Below are 18,327 nucleotides of genomic sequence, written 5' to 3' on the forward strand. Positions count from 1 at the left end.
ACATTATTACCGAGGGCCGAAAGTCTCTGAAAACTTCTATAATGTTTATTTTAATAAGTTACAGGGGCGAAAAAAGAGAAAATTTAGTGTGATTTTGAATTTTAAGTATCTCATTCAAAAAAACTTTTTGTTTATTTCGGCCCTCGGCAATAATGTCACCTTTCATTCTGCGTTTAAATTTTTCAAAAATATGTTAGTTTTCTCAGGATTCGAAAAAAATGAATACATTTAAAAAGCATTGTCCTGAAATTTTGCGCCTACGCTCTTAACGCAACTAAAGCAATTTTCGTAAACAATAACTATGATTGTTTAACAGTAGTTTCAAGTAAGAGAGTACCTACATAAACAAACATAATGGCTATTATCGTTTATGTGTATATTTATTGAAGTGAAAGAAACTAATCAAGGATATATTTATTATAACTTGAAAAATAAACTAAACAATACAAATAGTAAATCGTACTTACATTTACATTACACGTTATTATTAAATCGCGAATCGTCTAAATTGACATTTAAAAACGTAAGTTTTTCTACTTTACTTCTTGTTAACCGTGTTCTTCTTTTATTTAAAATTAAAACCAGATTTTGAACATGTGTTCACATTTACAATACTTTTTGCTAAACCCGATATTAGTAATTGTACTACGTCGGATACTATGGATGTAAGGTTACCGTTTGCTAAAATTTTATTGCAAGATTCTTGAAGGCAGCGTACCATAACAATCACTGAATTACCCTTCAAGTATTTTTGGCCACTCATTGTACTTGTTATTTCTTAAGGCCGTAAAATTTGGGAAAATTGAAAACAAATAATCCAGTCTTCATTATTTAGATTTGGTCCAAGTCTAAGTCTGTATTAACTAATACAAAAGTGGAACGGATTGCCTCTTCTAACTCGGTCATTCTTTTTAACATGTAATAGGTGAAGTTCTACCTAGTTTCCACGTCTTGGATTGGCCATTTGGGAACTTTGTTATGTTGTAATTGATACTTTAAAAGCCTTTCAAAAGATAAGGTACTTTTTTTGAAATGTGTTTTTTTAGAAACTGAAATTTGAAATTAGTGAAATAATTTCACTAATTTCAAAAGCGATCTTTTCTGAATTATGGTTTCCAGAAAAATGGCAGCAGCCTAATAAAATCGTTAAATTCTAAATTTTCGGTTAAATATTGTCCTGTTAATGCGATGTAACTCAGTTACTCCATATGTCCAAAGGTCAGTAGTAATACAGATATTTTCTACTTCTTTAACAACTTGTGATCTAATATTTTGTTTAGTTTTGGTATAACATTCCTGAAGTAATGAGCCTGACGTAATGAACAAGTTTTTCTTGTTGGTGGTTTATATCCAGGAATCCACCCTGCAAACTTTTTAAAAGATCGTTCTTCAACTATGAAAAACGGATGAAACGAGTCTTTGCATAGGTTTATTAAATCCATATCTATGTGTTTCTTTTGTTCTAAACTAATATTTTTATTAATGGAAGTATCCATCACCTTTTGACGCTTGGGTCGCGGTGGCAGTATGTCAGTACTTGTAGTAGAAGTAGTCGAAACGGACAGAAATGCGTCAGAAGTTTCAATCATTGCAATATTCAGAAAGTGGACCATGAAAGCTGCATCTTCTACAAATGCGCATTTTTTGAAAATAAAATATTATTCTTATACTAGGTCAATAATTTTGACTAAGAAAAATAATTCATAATTGAATATTTATAATAAATAAATCCTTTGACGAACTATCAATAAAGATTTGAAATCGAAAATGCAGATCAATCGTAAATCGAAACTCATTCATTAATCAGAATACCTAGTTATAAAAAACAAAAGAAAGAGTTAAGAAGCTGGTTACTTCTATAAAAAAAGAAAAAGAAGATTGTACTAGTGAAAATCAACCAGTACAAGAAAAAGAAACTGATAAAGATGACTTAAGTCCATGGTGTATTTTTGATGAATTTATTAGACATGACTCATCTAAACATACACCTGTATCTAGAGATATAAAAGAAGTCGACATGTATTTGTCTGATATTACCAACAAAAAATTTTGAACGGTGATTGGAACTGTCCATTACAGTGGTGGAAAAACCATCGCCATGTATATCCTAACTTAACCACTATATTCATAAAATATTGTAGTATTGTAACAAAATCTGTTCATTGTGAACACATGTTCAAAATCTGGTTTAATTTTAAACAAAAGAAGAAACAAGAAAAGTGGAAAAACGTATGTTTTTAAATGTCAATTTAGACGATTCGCGATTTAATAATGTGTCATGTAAATGTAAGTACTATTTGTATTATTTGTAAACACAATATGTTTTTTGTGTACTAGTTTATTTGAAACTACTGATAAACAATCAACTAGTTACAGTTTACGAAAAACGGTTCCGATAAAAATGTCAACGACCCACCTCTAGTTTCTTAGGATCGGAACCAGAGATCTCAGATCGGAACTAATCGGAACTAATCGAAACTAATCGGAACTAATCGTCTTACTACTGGGCAATGGGCAGCAATAAGAAATATGGAGGGGAGACCAAGGGGAAATATGATTGTTATCTTTGTCTGTTCGCTGAAAATATGATTTTATATCTGCGTTAGATATCCTGTTAAATTTTACCATACCGACCATAAAGTTTTACCTACACTGTATATCATTGATAGAATGTCAAATAAATGTGATTAGATCATAGATAAAGTAAGTTCTTCATTTGTACTTTTTAGGGAGACCTCTAAAAAACTCGAATTTTGTTACATGTTATGAAATTTCCAAAAATCAAAATGTCATACACATATTATCATTTTCAAAATTTTGGTATTCACTTTTTATTAAATATATTTCAAAATTTATAATAAAATTAAAATGCTTGACCTACATGACCTTCCTCTCAACAAGAGGCTTCCTCAAGTGTAAAATGTCAACAAAAGTACGAAAATAATGTTCGGGGAAGTACATAAAGAGGTTTTGTCTAGACGTACCCTAAAACTTCTTCTTCAAAGTCTTCATCTGATCGACTTCGAGTGCGAGTTTCTGATTTATTTTATGTAAAATATGCCGAAATTTTTGACGTAAAGGCAGCTAAAGCTGGCCTTAGAGGAGGTGATAAGTGAGTTGAGCGATGAAAATGGTAACTATATCTTCATTCTTGAAGGTTTGTGCACGATTGAACATTATTTATTCTTTCTGTTAAGTATAACTCAGCAATTTTTTCATTCTTTCTAGAGCAAATTGACACAAAACAAAATTGTTTTCTGATCTACTTCAAAAACGTGAGCAACAGTTTTAGTAGAAGTAGACAGTTCTTATTTTGAACACTACTAGTCTCAAAAAATTTGCTACAACTGACTTAAAGTAGTGCCTGTCTATTAGACGGTCAGGAAAGCGTTCATTAAAAATTCTTACCGATTCACGGTAATTCCGGCGAAATTCACCACACATTGTGATCATGTCGCATTTCATTTAAAAAAGCAACAAAACTAAAGTTATTAATACTATTTATTTATGATAGCTGTCAAAAAACAATTTAGTTGCTATGCAACGAAAGATCATTAGGTAAGTTTTTTGACCAGATCGACCTGTCCGAGCGTTTTGCTTACGTACTAAAAATAAGTAAGTTAATAGTGGGAGGGTAACTTATTCCAGCGCATGGTACAAGCCAGGCAATAACGAAGATTTATAGATTACAACTAGAGGGGTCCTTTCATATAGACTTTAACACTTTTGGTTTTTTCTCTCTGAGTTCTAGATACCCCAGTCTTGTGAGGTCTTCACACTGACATAAGATGTGAAGGCTGGTTTCATCTTCTTCTAGATAGAGCCGATAGGCCTTTTCCAATAAGCACATATGATTCAAATACTTATTGAGCCTACAGTGTCAGAAGGCCCACTATCACCCTCACAGTCATTCGATTGTGAGTCAACACAATCATTTTTTCACCGTTTTAAAGACTTACACCCATTTATCAATGGCTTCTGTTTTGTGTGAGTTCACAACCACAAAGCAATGCTCTGTACCCATTAATGGCGCATAAACGCTTTCTCGGACCGGTTTATTACTTTCTCGTTGCCTAAGTAGGCTTTGTGCCCTGTGACCCAGGCTACTGTCACTCTATTCCGACTTTCAACTTAGGAGAAGGCACTCAAAGAGTCCCACACAAGTTTTGAATCCACCTGCATAGCACACCTTTGTATAGCGGCGAATTTTGTCTGAAACTTTCAGCTGAAATTGTGATTAATTCCTATTAAAGATAATAAATAATGACTAACTTGACATTAAAAAATTAACTTACCGTTGTGCTTGTAGTAGGTTTTGGAGAAATATCGTATCTAAAAATAGTACCCTCAGGGCAAGGCACAGGCGCAGCATTATTATAACAGTGTCTTCGTTTTAAGGTAGCATCCGTTTCTATGTGATGCGATCTAGGAAAGTCGTACATATCATCTGTCAACTTAGGCTGTTCGCTTTTTACATTCGGAGTTTCGCTTTTTACATTCTCACTTTCTGCGTCCTTGCTGTAGGAATAAAAATTATATTAGAATTAAAAAAAATGGCAAAAATAAGAAAAAAAAATCTGAAAAAAGACGAACACTAAAAAACAAAAATGGTAACGAATGGTAACATAAAGTTAAAAAGTTGCTATAAAAGGCAAATTTTAAAAGTATGTCGATATTAACTTAACTACTAATAAACTAAAAAAAAATTGTGTACCAAAATAGTACCTTACCCAACATCAAGTTCGGCGATTATTATTACATATCCCCCTCCTTCTCCCATTATATATTGGGGGATTTTATCACGTAGATGATAAATCCGCGATCAAAATTGCTCTAGTTATAGTTCATTTGTTTAACTTTGTACAAAAATAAAGAGGATTACGCCCTGGCAGCATTGTAATTTGTGCGGGAAGACACTGATTGATTTTAAGTCCATATCCTGAACAACTTGGATACTGAAGAAGGACGTGAAATAGGTTATAACACTGTATGCTAGCTATCGTAGTTTTTGAGTAAATGTTTTGTTAGTGTTCTTAAAAACCGGAAGTAAACACTTCGGACCTCATAGTCCTCCCTTCCTTTTACTTTTTATTTCGATACAATTTCAATGCTATACACATAATGTTGACAAGATGTCCATAATATTTTTGTCGACTTTAAAAACAGGCTTATGACCCAATATACAGGGCACACTTATACAAGATATTAAGTACCCTCTAAATTAGTTAGGCTCATTTGAATGACGATATTAAACACGTGTCTCAGGTAGAGATACAATATGAGATGACAGACCAATTTTAATTAACACTAGGATTAAAACAGGGTGATGGGCTGGCACCAACATTGTTTAATTTAGCACAGGTATTTAGTAAAAAATCATCAGAAGGTAGAAACAACACACTTAACAATAAATCAGTAACTGGCGCATATGAAGGTGACATAAATATCATGAGCAAAACCAAAGCAATAGGTGAGAATACGTATACGGAACTTAAATCACATGCTAAACAAATAGGTCTGTCAATAAACGAAAAAGAAAGACTAAAATCCTGTAAAAGGATTAGGTAAAATTGTGTGTAAATAATGTAAATAGAACATGTTTTAATATATCTTTAATTTCAGAAACTCAGTTGTGTTACTAATCATCAAAAGGAACCTTATAAAACGACATTTTTGGTCATGGAAAAATTGAGATTCCAATTCATAATGCTAGGATCATGAGACAGTAAATCAAATGAAATCTGTATTGCCTCAATTGAGACTCCAGATGGTCGTATTTTTCATATTCAAGACGAATTTAAGCAGGTAAATAAACATACATACATATAAGTATATCCAGTATATTTACAAAAGTAAAAAACTCATTGAAAAAACGAGGTCAAAAACGAAATGTATGGATCCCAATAGATGATGAAATAAGAAAGATTTATTTGGATGAAGGTGAAAATTTACAATTTGGTGATCAGTATTTAGAAGATAAAATACAACCAGCTGCTGTTAGCCATGAAGATTTACCAAACATTCCAAATGTGGCTAACAAAAAATTTTTAATTGAAAAATTCTCCATTAAAATGCCAAATGTTAGACAATGGATGGAAGAATTTGAAAAATAATGTGAAAGGTTTGAAATTTTAAATGATAAAGATAAAATAGAAAGTTTGAGACATCTACTTGAAAAACAATGTTTAGATTGGCATGGTAGTATGTTAATTAAATATAGAGTTCAATCGGATTGGAAAACTTGGAAAACAAACTTTTGTGATATTTATGAAAAAAAAAAAAGGTTGGTACCAAATAAAATATGCTTTTACATTCAAATATTAAGCTGGTTCTCTATTAGAATATGCCACAAACAAAGGAAGAATATTATTAGAAGTTAATAAGTTAATTAACAATAACACACTAATAAACCTGATTGTGTTAGGTTTACCAGAAAACATCATGAACAGACTTGATAAAGATTCACTGACTTCAACTACTCACCTTTTCAGTGAATTGAACAAGACTGAACATTTTGCAAATAAAGAAAGTGAAAAATTATTCTTACATTATAAAAGAAATGTTGAAGAAAAACAAATTAGAAACAAACAAAGATTGTACAGAGAGCAAAAGCATAAATGTACCATCTGTGAAAAACTGAAAAAGGAACAAGCTACCACCTTGAATCAAGTTGTTGGTTTAAACCAAAGGATAATCAAACTAATAAGGGTGATCAAATTAAACTTATCAATAATTCAGAGTTAGAATGTGAACTACAAAATGATAATCCAAAAAACTATTGATACTGCCATTAATAAAAATAAAATTAGTGTTGAATAAAAATATTGAGCTTTTTGGAGTATATGAAAACAAAGAAAAAAATATATAATACCATGACAAGAAGTATCCTCACTTATGGGTGTGAAAATTGGACAATAAATAAGAAAACCAAAAACAAAATAAGAGCAACAGAGATGGAATTCCTAAGGAGAAGCTGCAGAGTAACAAGAAGAGACAGAATAAATAACATGGAGATTAAGAGGAGAATGGAAATGAACTCCGACATAATAGACTACATCGAACAGAAGAGATTAACATGGTACGGACAGGTCAGAAGAGCAGACCAAAATCGGTGGATAAATAGAATAACAGAGTGGAGCCCGATAGGAAGAAGAAAGAGAGGCAGACCCCGAAGATCTTTCAGAGATGAGGTGGACGAAGCAATGAGTAGAAGAAACCTACAGGAAGGGGACTGGCTAAACAGGAAAAATTGGAGAAAACGGTTGAGTGAAGGAATACAGTGAAAACTGTGGAAATCCTTGTATATATATGGAGTATATGACTCAGGTTCAAACGTTTCATTAATAAATTAAAAGTTATTAAAAATAAATAACAATAATTCAATTGATCCTAAGAATACTAATTTAAAAACTATTAATGGCATTAAAAAACCAGTGGTATGGTAAAATTACATGTAAAAATTTTTGATATAGAAAAAGAGACGGCAGTCTTTGTGATTGAAAAAGATAATTTTGATTACAATTTTTTAATTGGTTTAGACTGTATAAAAAATTCTATTTGTGGTAAAATGAAAACTTGCAAATAAGTCAAAAAGTGCCTATTCAGAAGGATTTTACTACGGAAATTGAAACAAATTTTTCAAAAAATTGTGAAATTTATAAGAAAATAAGAGACAATAATCAACAAATAAAATTTGATTCTAAGGAAACAAATGAAATTAATAGTTCATATGAAATGAGAAATAAATATTTAATAAATTTCAATGAACACTTTGAAGAGACAAATTTTAAAATTCATGTAGACCATTTAGATTGTGACCAATAAATGAATTAATATGTGAAAACAAATCTGTCTTTGCAAAAGACAAATATGAGTAGGGACAGTGAAGGATTATGGAGCACACATTGATTTATTAGAAGAGAAATATTACAGCAAAAGGCCATATCGAACCACAGTTGTTGATAGAAAGGAGATTGAGAAACAAATTGCATTGCTACTAGACAAGAATCTAATAGAAGAATCTTACAGTCCTTTTGCAGTCCCAGTTACATTAGCTTATAAAAGAGATGAAAATACAAAGTCAAGATTGTGCATTGATTTCAGAGACTTGAATAAAATTGTAGTGCCCAAATAACAATTGTTTCCTTTTATATCTATATTAATCATAGGTAATATTAAATAATATAAAACTATGGAGTAGTATTTTCAGATTAGATTCATACAGAAGTAATTATTACTCACATTGTTTTAGTAGGCGTTAGATTAAGGTAACATGGAAGTGGTGCGATATGTGCTGGTTTTGGTGGCCTAGGTGGAGGCGCAGCTGCAGTAGTAATTCCATTATTAGTATTTGATTTAGTAAATTTTTTAGTTGCTACGAGATTCTCTCCATCATCGGAACTTTCTGACTTTCTTGTATTTTTAGATGTATCTAAAAAAATTAAATTCAAGTTAATTTCATATTATCACAAATAAAAGAATCAAGGAAAACATAATACATAAATAGATGAATAAGATCATAAAAAATACAACAAAATAAAAAACAAGTTTCTTATGTTGCTTATTTATGCTTATATTTTAACAACTTGAGCGCTCAGCTCGCGTGTTAATGTATCTGCGACCGGCTCCCGCATATTATCTCTCACCAAACCGCGTTATAGACCTTCCAGCATGTTAAGATCGTGTGTATTGGCGCTCCCGTAAAAAGTGCGTGAGTTGTAGATGCGTCAACGTGTAGAACCGGTTTTTTGTGTTACATCGTATACCAGTTTTGTTTCTCTGAATACTCTGTATCTTTTTTACTCCTCCTAGCACAGTACAGCTAATGATACTTGTATAACTCTTTTTGTCACTATCAGAATTGCGATAATTATCAATGTATTGAATCAGCCCAAGTTCAGTATCAATAAATCGAAGGAAAAAAGCAACTTCAGTGTTTTATTGCTTCAGTGGTTCTAAAATATTTTGGAGCAATCAGGGTTCAATTACGCCTCTCTAAAATGTGGAAAGTTTGATAATAAATTTATCCTCTCCAGGTTCTTCAGTACATTTTTTTTTTCATAATTACCATATATCCATTTTTGCTTTTGCGTTTTTGATGGTAACTTGTACCATTTGTATCATTTTGAGATTAAGTTATTATTCACTGGATCCGGGTCACTATGATGACTCCTATCAGTAATACATCACGATGATTAGATCCCATATTAGATCACTAGATTCTTCACTATATGTCTCATTCCTTAAGAACAACCGAAATAGTTGTTCTGAAATAGTAAATATCTACTTAGGAACCGAAAACATTCTATTGCAAATTTTGATAGTAGCGACTGAGAGAAATTAAAGAACCTATATACACCAAAAAACTATACACTTACTTAAATCAGAAGACGAGTTGTGTGGCCAGTCTTCATCATTAAAAACACTATCAGAATCTGTAGGACTTTGTAGGGGCGAATGATTTTTTTCATTCTCTGATTCAACTTTTTGGATTGGCGCTGGAGGTCCCAGCTTCCTTGGACAGTCATAAAATCTAGGATCCTCTTGAACGTTTAGGCAATTTAAATAGTTTCTTTGTGGAAGTTCATAGCTTTCGTTGGTGTGCGTTATTGGATCAGATTTAAATATTGTGTTTTTCATGTTATACTGTAGCAATGTCTTAAAATCCTAAAACAGAAAATGACAAAATAGAGATAATGCTGACAAAACAAGATGTACAGAATTTTAAATCATATACATATTATTAAAAAAATTATGATAAATAAACGAATATGGAAATGATGATGATAAACGTTTTGTAAATAAATTGAATCTTTTTTTAATTGAATTTTTCCATCGTCAAAGTGTTGGGATATATTAAAATTAACAGATTAAACAACTACCAAAAAACTTAACCTTAAACTTAAACTTAAATAGTATGGTTTTGTACTATGGTTTGTTTTTTTAACCAGGAGGAGTAATTCAAATTTACCTCGCTGTAATGCTTGTTTGTAATTGGTCAAACAGGTAGGCAAGTTTACTCCACTAAATTATGACATTTTGACATTAATGACATTTATGAAATTTTAAAATTCAAAATTTATATCGACGATTTTTTGTATTTTCTGTGTTATTCCTTTAATTTTTATATTTTTCGTTTGCATTTACATAAAAAACAGTTCTTTTCAGAACTATTTAGCGACGTATTAGTGTTATTAAGATAACAATATAGATTCAATGCCAAGTAATAATGGTAATTATCCTTCTCCACCTAAAAAACGCCGAGTAGATTTGGGTCATTTATCATCAAATGAAAAACAATGCATTATAAACATGTACAAACAAATAAAAATTGATAATCCTGGAATGAAAATAACAGCCATGGTAGCAAAAATAAAACAGGTAACAGGTTAGTTTTCTAGAATAGTTATTGTTAAAATCAAGACTTACTAAAGTAATGTGCTAATTTTAGGTGTTGCGAATTCAACTATTTTCAGAACATTTAAGGAATATAAGCAGACTGGAACAGTAAGATGTCCTAAAAATATTGCCGGTGGACCTTCTATCCTTGCAACATATGATAAAAGAGTTAAAACATCTGGACGACAGATTCTTTTTCAAGAATGAAATGCCCACTTTAAATAAAATATATATTTAAAAACCATTGTTTTGGCGACGTTTCGGCAAGGTCACACTTGCCATTGTCAAGTCAGATTAGTTCTGCTTCTTCTTGATGTTCCAGGCGAACTGATTTCTCGGTCGCTGCACGCTAAGTTTAAATATCTTGTAGTGCTTCTTGTGATTGGTCCTGTGCGCAGAGTGGGTGTGGCCTTCTTCGCTATTTTAATTTCTACGTTTTTCTGCAGAATTGGTTTCCACGTATTTGGGAGTCTTTGAGCATCATCACTGGTGTTTAAATTTTTCGGATGTTTTTCGATCTTTATGGCTCACCTGATTACACGTTTGGCCTTATTTTCGATGTTGGCTAGCATTGTTGTTCCATTTAAGTCTATTTTGTGTCCTATGTTTACGACATGTTTTGCTAGGGATGAAGTTTTCTCCTTTCTTTCGATGTTCTTCGCGTCTAACCTGTATCCTTCGATTTGTTTGTCCGATGCACGATTTATCGCACTCTTCACACGGGATTCTGTATACGCCTTGATTTTCCAATGCAACTTTTGTTTTTGCTGATGGTAATATGGTTGCGATTTTTCTGTCGGTTTTAAAAATAGTTTCTATTTTGTTTTTCTTTGTGCATTTCTTCGTTCTTATGGTCTTCATCTGCCAGTTTCTCAGATCTTGTTATTAAGGTTTTTATTACCGAATTTAATTGTGCAGGATGATGATGTGAGTCTGCGTGTAAGTACCTGTCAGTATTGGTTAGTTTTCGGTATACTGTATGTCCTATGCTTCCCTCTTCTTTCTTAATAACTAACACATCTAGGAATGGCAGTTGTTGGTTATTCTCCCGTTCCATGGTAAACTGTATTTTTGGATGGATATTGTTAATGTGTTGTAGGAATTCATTAAGTTTCTCTTCTCCATGCATCCAGATATAAATGTGTCGTCAACATACCTAAGCCACAGTTTGGGTTTATGCTCTGCTGTTTCTATTGCTTTTGATTCCATATCTTGCATAAAAATTTTGACTCCGTAGTACAACGCTTCGTCAGTTTCAGGTTACTAGCGAAGCAGTAACATCTCCAGAAGATGCCAACCCCTAGTGCTGGCGAAACGTCAAGAACTAATCTCAGAAGACAACGGCCTAACAGCCCGAACAAACAGTTTAACAAGTTAGACGATGGCCGTGAAAGCCTAACGCGAAGTAGGTGTTGTTTAAGCAATGCCTCGTCAAGTTTAGTGTATCCTGTGGTATTGGATATTTTCTACGTATAATTTCTAATGATTTTTCTACTGGGACATTGGTGAATAATGAGATTACATCAAAGCTCACTAATAAGTGTTCAGGTTCCAGAATAACGTCCTTGATACGGTCGATAAAGTGGCTTGCGTTCTTGACGTAAGAATCCGCTTCCTCCGCATATGGTTGTAGCTGGTCAGCCAGAAATTTTGCCAGTGATTGTTACAGCTTCCTGATCAAAAAAATTACATTTTTATGCACGATTGTGCACCGTGCCACAAAGCTAGAAGTGTGGCTGCATTTCTGTCCCAAAGAAAATATTGCAGTTCTGCCCTGGCCGAGAAACTCACCCGACATGAAGCCCATAGAGAGTATGTGGGAGTTAACCAAACGGGAGATCGCCAAATATGTTATTACAACGAAGCGGCAGTTGATTGAAGCTCTTATTAAAGAATGGCATCATAACCCAAAATTAAAACACAATGCATAAGTTTGTATTCAGAGCATGCCCCGACGTGTAAATAGAAGCTGTGCAATTGCAGCAAAGGGTGGCATCACTAAATATTAAAATTGGTGATTTTATGTAACAATTTTTTTTGCGAAAAATATAAATGGTTTTACTAAAAGAACTCATTGTTTTTGTGACCTTAATACCACACTCTTTTATACAAAAAATAGATGCAAGCCTTAAAGCTAATACCTTGCTAAAAAAATTAAGTTAAACTAGAAAATTAAGAAACCATCTTAATGTCCCTAATAATTTGGCCACTCACTGTATATACTATTCTAGATTCTACCTGTTAATTAAAATTCAATTAGGCGCTAATTGGTGCACAATAAATCTGTTTCGTTAATTTGTTTTTTTGATAATATAAATAAGGTGATGTAACAGTGTAAAAAATAGAATTAGAAGAAATTTGCGTATTGTTATTAATAATATATAAAATACTATGTAGAAACTGTTGTTTGTACCTTAAACGTGTGGAACACCTTTAATAAAATTATATATACCATACATCAAATATTTAACCAAACTAGATTTAAGTAAAACTGTAGAACATTTACCGCCATCTATGTAGCTTAAAAGAAATTACAATAATTTTGCTATAAAAAGGGTCATTTATCGAGATAAAAAATAACCCTATCTTTTAAATTGGACGAAAAATTACACTATCACAAAATTTCATTCAAATCGGTTGTCGTTTCGGAGATTAGCGTAAATGAACATCGTAAAACGAGATTTTTTATGTATAAAGATATAAATGTTGTTTATTACACAGCAAAAATTTTCATACTCTTCATAAGCTTACCTTAGGATCAAATATAGGCGATTTTCCAGTAATACACTCCGAAATAGGAATGTATGGACTAGTACTAACAGGAGATACTGGTGGTGTATCATTAAAATTATTCAATAACGTAATTCTCTTCTCACTAGGTTCTTCAGTAACTTCCACATAAGGACATGGATCTGTCATTTGTCCTTAAAAAAAACATGTAACTAAATACTTGCATTTATCATTTTAAAGCTATTCATTTTTATTATATCACTAAATGTACAACTAAAAAAATCAATATGTAAATAACGTCAAGTATTAACTCTAAGCCAACTCTGAAACTTGCTTTTATATTTACAATATATTATGAATCCAAGTTAAAAAGTCTGTTGCACACAGTTTTTTCAGTCAACTCGTGTATTTGACCATTTAACACTTTAAGTGCTATTATATAGGTATTAGTAACATTGCTGCCGGCATGATACATATTTTTTTGAAGTTTTTGCTCTGCATCGTTGCCAACGTGTCTTATAAGAGTTAAATGTCAAAATTAAACAAACAATTGAGTAATTTTTGTGTGACGCACCCGTGCGTCATGAGCACGACATACGTAATATTGATCTAGTGTGCGTATGGCGCATCAGTGCGTCATACATAATATTTTATTATTGCATATAGAGTTGTTCGTAATATAAAAAACTAAGAGGATTAAATAATATTTATGAACATAGAAGAAAAAAAGTTAAATGATACTTGATAAAATATTTAAATAAAAAAAAACAGTTTGGTTTGGATTCAAAAACAATAGTTGGAACAGAAAATAAAACGTACCTGCATATTATATAAGCAAAAACATAATTTTTACAAAAGCCTTGTTTATTTTTACAAACATTAATTCTTGTGACAGTCTTCGAAGTATTTCCCAGTACAGAAACCTGGGTGATCAGCACATTAAGTACAATGGGAAGTAGAGTATTTCTTTATTTTTTTGCTCCAACAAATTTTGCATCATTTTCGCATAATTATTCCGTCTGAATTCCTTGTTTCAATTATCTCTTATCAGATGCTGTGTAGTGTGTTTTACAATATTAGGTTTAGTAGTACCCCTTTCAGGAAGAAGTTTTTCGAGAACTATGATAATCGTAATAGAACAGCCGTTTTTGGGAATGTTTATTATACAAAATAAAAGAATTGTACATTAGTAGCTGTATTATATGAAAGCCTAATTTTTTATAACATCTAAGTATTTTTCGGACACTCAGGTAATGTGCTACCATTTGCTCCATGCAGTCTATACTGGTCGTATGTCGATTGTAGTCTGCGATAGGTAAAGGCATTTTCTTTGTTACTCCTTTTCTGTTTTCTATGTCAATAATGTTGTTTTCCAACTCTGTCAATATAATACAACACATTCCTCTTATGACTCCATTTACCGATCATTATACCATCCTTGTAGGCAGCTGTTGTATTACCTTTGTCCAATTTTGCAGATTCGACATCCTGGGACTTTCCTTTCTTCCTGTCCTAGGGTACCTGTGCAGTAAGTTTGTGTTTCTAGTAGTTGCTTTGCTAAAACAAAGCTATTGTAGAAATTATCCATGAACACGGTATGCCCTGAATTTAGGTAATTTCTCATTAGGTGCATAACAACTTTTTCAGTATGTCCAGTACCACCAAACTCATCTCACCTTGCGATTCTGTGAGCATTTATAATGTTATACCGTATCTGTGTCTTTTATTTTTCAAGTATTGTCAGAAAACAAGTGTGCAGCTCCAAAGCAACATTTATTCATAAAGTGATAACTCCTTTTTTTTAGATAATAAATATTTTCCACTTTGTTCTTAAAATAATTGAGTAACTTGATTCCTCTAATTGAGTCTTCCGGTAAGTACCATCTTTATCCAGTAATTAATTAATATCCCAATTTATATTTTGAGACATACACACCTTACCACGAGTGCTATCACGCCTACGATACACACACTACAAGTGCTAGCGTACAACTAAAAATTATATCTGATAGGGTATATGATCCACCAGTGCGTCATGCACGCCTATACAAAAAAAGCTTGTCATAAGCACTAAACGTGTTAACTGGTTATATTTGTCGTTTGGTGTTCTAAAAGTACCGGATAGTTTCAGGAAACGCATTTGATCTCAGCAAAGCAAAAATCCCAATCTGCATCTGCTCGTATTAGAAGACGAACAGCACTTAAATCGATAAATTTAGCAGATGCCTAAATAGACATTCCACGTCATCCATAATGACGTAGGGCACTCTCTTGTTCTGAGGATAAGATGATTCTAGAGTCTTAAAGACGGGTGAATAAATCTAAAACAGATATATCAACAGCATAAGGTGCAAAAGGCAAGTGAGAAACCAGTAATCACATTAATGTCTCAAGAAAGTTATGGCAAGATAAAATATGAGTATCCTGCAGGATACTATACCTAGTATCCTGCAGGTATTAAATGGCCAAGGGGTGCTAAGAATCTCCTGGAGGATAATTAAAGTCGCTACATGGGATTTCAGGAGATCAAATCAGTCCAGAAAATTTGTAAATTTTGTGGAGAAATTGGACAGAATAAAATGGGATGTACTGGTCATGAGTGAAGTAAGGTAGAAAGATAAAAATGCCTACAAACAGCTAAACAAAAACCGCTGCTATTACTCAGGGACAGAGGACTAGACAATATGGTGTTGCAATACTTTTAAAATCTTCGTTAAGTTTATGTGCCAACCTCAGACAAATCAAATAATGAATTAAAAAATTTTTATGAAAAAAGAACAAAATGAACGTTATCAGAGACCGAAAGGCAAACATGATCGTGGATCTCTTATTATTCAGTTTTGCCAAGAAAAAAGGAATCATGACTAAGAAATGGTTCAAGCTTCCAAAGGGAGCACCTTAAAATCGCCCCAAAACACTGAAAAACAACCAATTGGACACCAAATAGATTATATTATGATCAACAAAACATAGAAGTTTGATAATACGCTGCTATTAAAGTTATGATAAACCTCAAAAAATCCAGAAAATAAAACCCCAATATAGAATAAACTGGAGTGGCGAGGACATAAACAGCAATACCAAGAATACATTGGCACTCTAATAAGTCAAAAAATAAATAAAAAATATGGTTATATGTTAACTTACCCTCTTCTTCTTCACTTGTAGATTTTAAGCCACATACTTTACAGATACATGTCACCCAGGACCTCATTTCATTATCTGTATCGGCCGCTAAGTAGTAAGTACGAGTTGGTGTTTTTATATCAAAAACGTGATCAAATTTTAATTTTCTTTCATCTAATTTTAGCCCTAAGTCGACTTGTTCACACTGATCTAAATTGATGACTCCTTTAAGCTTCCTACAATTTCTATCAGTGTAATATGTGAGAATATATTGACCAGGTAGCTCTCCAGAATGTGTCAGTAAAAACCACCTTCTTCTCCACCTCTAAAATTACAAAATTAACATTATAAAGTATAATATGCTGGGCTGTGTAATTTATTAGTTAAGTCAATGAGTCAGTAAGTAATAAATTTTTCACTTACATTTATACATATATAAATATATATATGTATATATATATATATATATATATATATATATATATATATATATATATATATATATATATATATTCAGATAAATTTCCGTTCAGAAATTAGTAATTTTCATATTTAATGTTGTTAATTTAAATGTTGGTATAGGTATCGGAGGGGTTGTTCTGTTGCTGGTAAGAGCAAACCATTAAAATCTCCAGTAAATGCCTACCTGATAGTGACGAATTACATAGTGAAAGACATAGGTCGTGTAATATGGGCAACATATGGCATATTATGCAAACGAACGCGTGCTAGAGACCGTGCACAAAGAGCGAGAATTGATCAACATCATCAAAATAAGAAAGGTCCAATACTTCGGTCATATAATGAGAGGACCTAAATATCGCTTACTCCGGTTATTCATTCAGGGCAAAATCGAAGGAAAACGTTGGGTCGGAAGAAAACAACTGTCCTGGCTGCGTAACATTAGACAATGGACAGGTCGAACGGTCGAGGAACTGTTTCATCTAGCTGCCAACCGAGAATCATTTCATCAGCTTGTCAATATGACGATAGCCAACGCTTGAATACAAACACGGCACACAAAGAAGATGGCATATTATGGGAGTATGTTATATAGAAGAAGGAGGAGAGTGAAAGGCGGGTTTCAAAGCCTTACAATCAGAATACATCAGCGAACCCTTACCAACCTGCACTGAGGCAGCATGGTAAGGTACACCTCGCCACCCATAACATGAAAGACACACTCAAATCATGGCCCTCATTCTCCATAGGCCCAAATAGGCTGAAATGGGTATCTCTCGCGATCAAGCCAGGAGGACAGAGAGTGCAAGAATCTGCAGACTTGACAAAAACAAAAACCATGTACAATGATGTAGCAGATGAGTATATATATCTGGGACAATTAATACATAAATCTGGTTCCTTACTCACAGAAATCAACAGAAGAAAGAAACAGTTATATTCAAATTCAGGATGTCACTCCAGGGGATCCAATGAATACAACAAAAGAAGAGAGTAATGAAAAAGATAAAGACTGTGATTTATAGTTATTTGTTAATCATTGTGATTTTGACATTGCTAGTGACAGAAGTAAGTTAGATATTAGGTAGTAATGTAAGTGAGATAATAGGTAGTAAATCCTGACACAGGTTTATTCAAAATCATAAAAGGAAAAAGGAAGAGAGCTACCTTGGTATTAAAAAGATGAAGGTTGCAGGAAATGGTTACTTGGGAGTATGAGTTTGGCCGACCTCAGAGAAAAAATTATTTATTTATTAATATACGGGATTACTCCCATTACAAAAAAAATATATGTCAACAAAAAATGTAAAAATAAATCTCTGCAATTGTTTACAAACTAAGTGAAACCAAAATCTCAATTATAAATAAAACAAAATATTACTTATACATGAAACAAAATTAATTAAAATAAACAAAAAAGTATCTATAACTTTTCAAGCTCTTTTTATCTGATTTTTAAATGAAGCCTACAAGACACTGAATATTTTTAAATTGTTCCTATTTATAATTTTCAGTGTTGGTTCAAAGGGCAAATACATACCATAATTTGTATGGTGAAAAGGTATATAAAACAGATCAACATATATGAGACTTCTGGAGGGAACATATAAA

General features: G+C 32.5%; 1 protein-coding gene across 2 annotated transcripts in view; it reads right to left on the reverse strand.

The window, feature by feature from the left end:
- Window positions 1-18,327, reverse strand: part of dos (daughter of sevenless) — a 35,326-nt gene that overhangs the window by 12,059 nt on the left and 4,940 nt on the right. For both annotated transcript variants that reach the window (XM_072535255.1, XM_072535256.1), the window contains exons 2-6: window positions 16,276-16,579; window positions 13,150-13,322; window positions 9,378-9,666; window positions 8,242-8,431; window positions 4,296-4,518 (exon numbers count right to left, since the gene is read on the reverse strand). In XM_072535255.1, the coding sequence (XP_072391356.1) occupies window positions 4,296-4,518; window positions 8,242-8,431; window positions 9,378-9,666; window positions 13,150-13,322; window positions 16,276-16,579 (1,179 nt within the window). The remainder of the gene's footprint in view (window positions 1-4,295; window positions 4,519-8,241; window positions 8,432-9,377; window positions 9,667-13,149; window positions 13,323-16,275; window positions 16,580-18,327) is intronic.

Source organism: Diabrotica undecimpunctata, chromosome 6 (assembly GCF_040954645.1).
Source record: "Diabrotica undecimpunctata isolate CICGRU chromosome 6, icDiaUnde3, whole genome shotgun sequence".
Classification (NCBI taxonomy): Eukaryota; Metazoa; Arthropoda; class Insecta; order Coleoptera; family Chrysomelidae; genus Diabrotica; species Diabrotica undecimpunctata.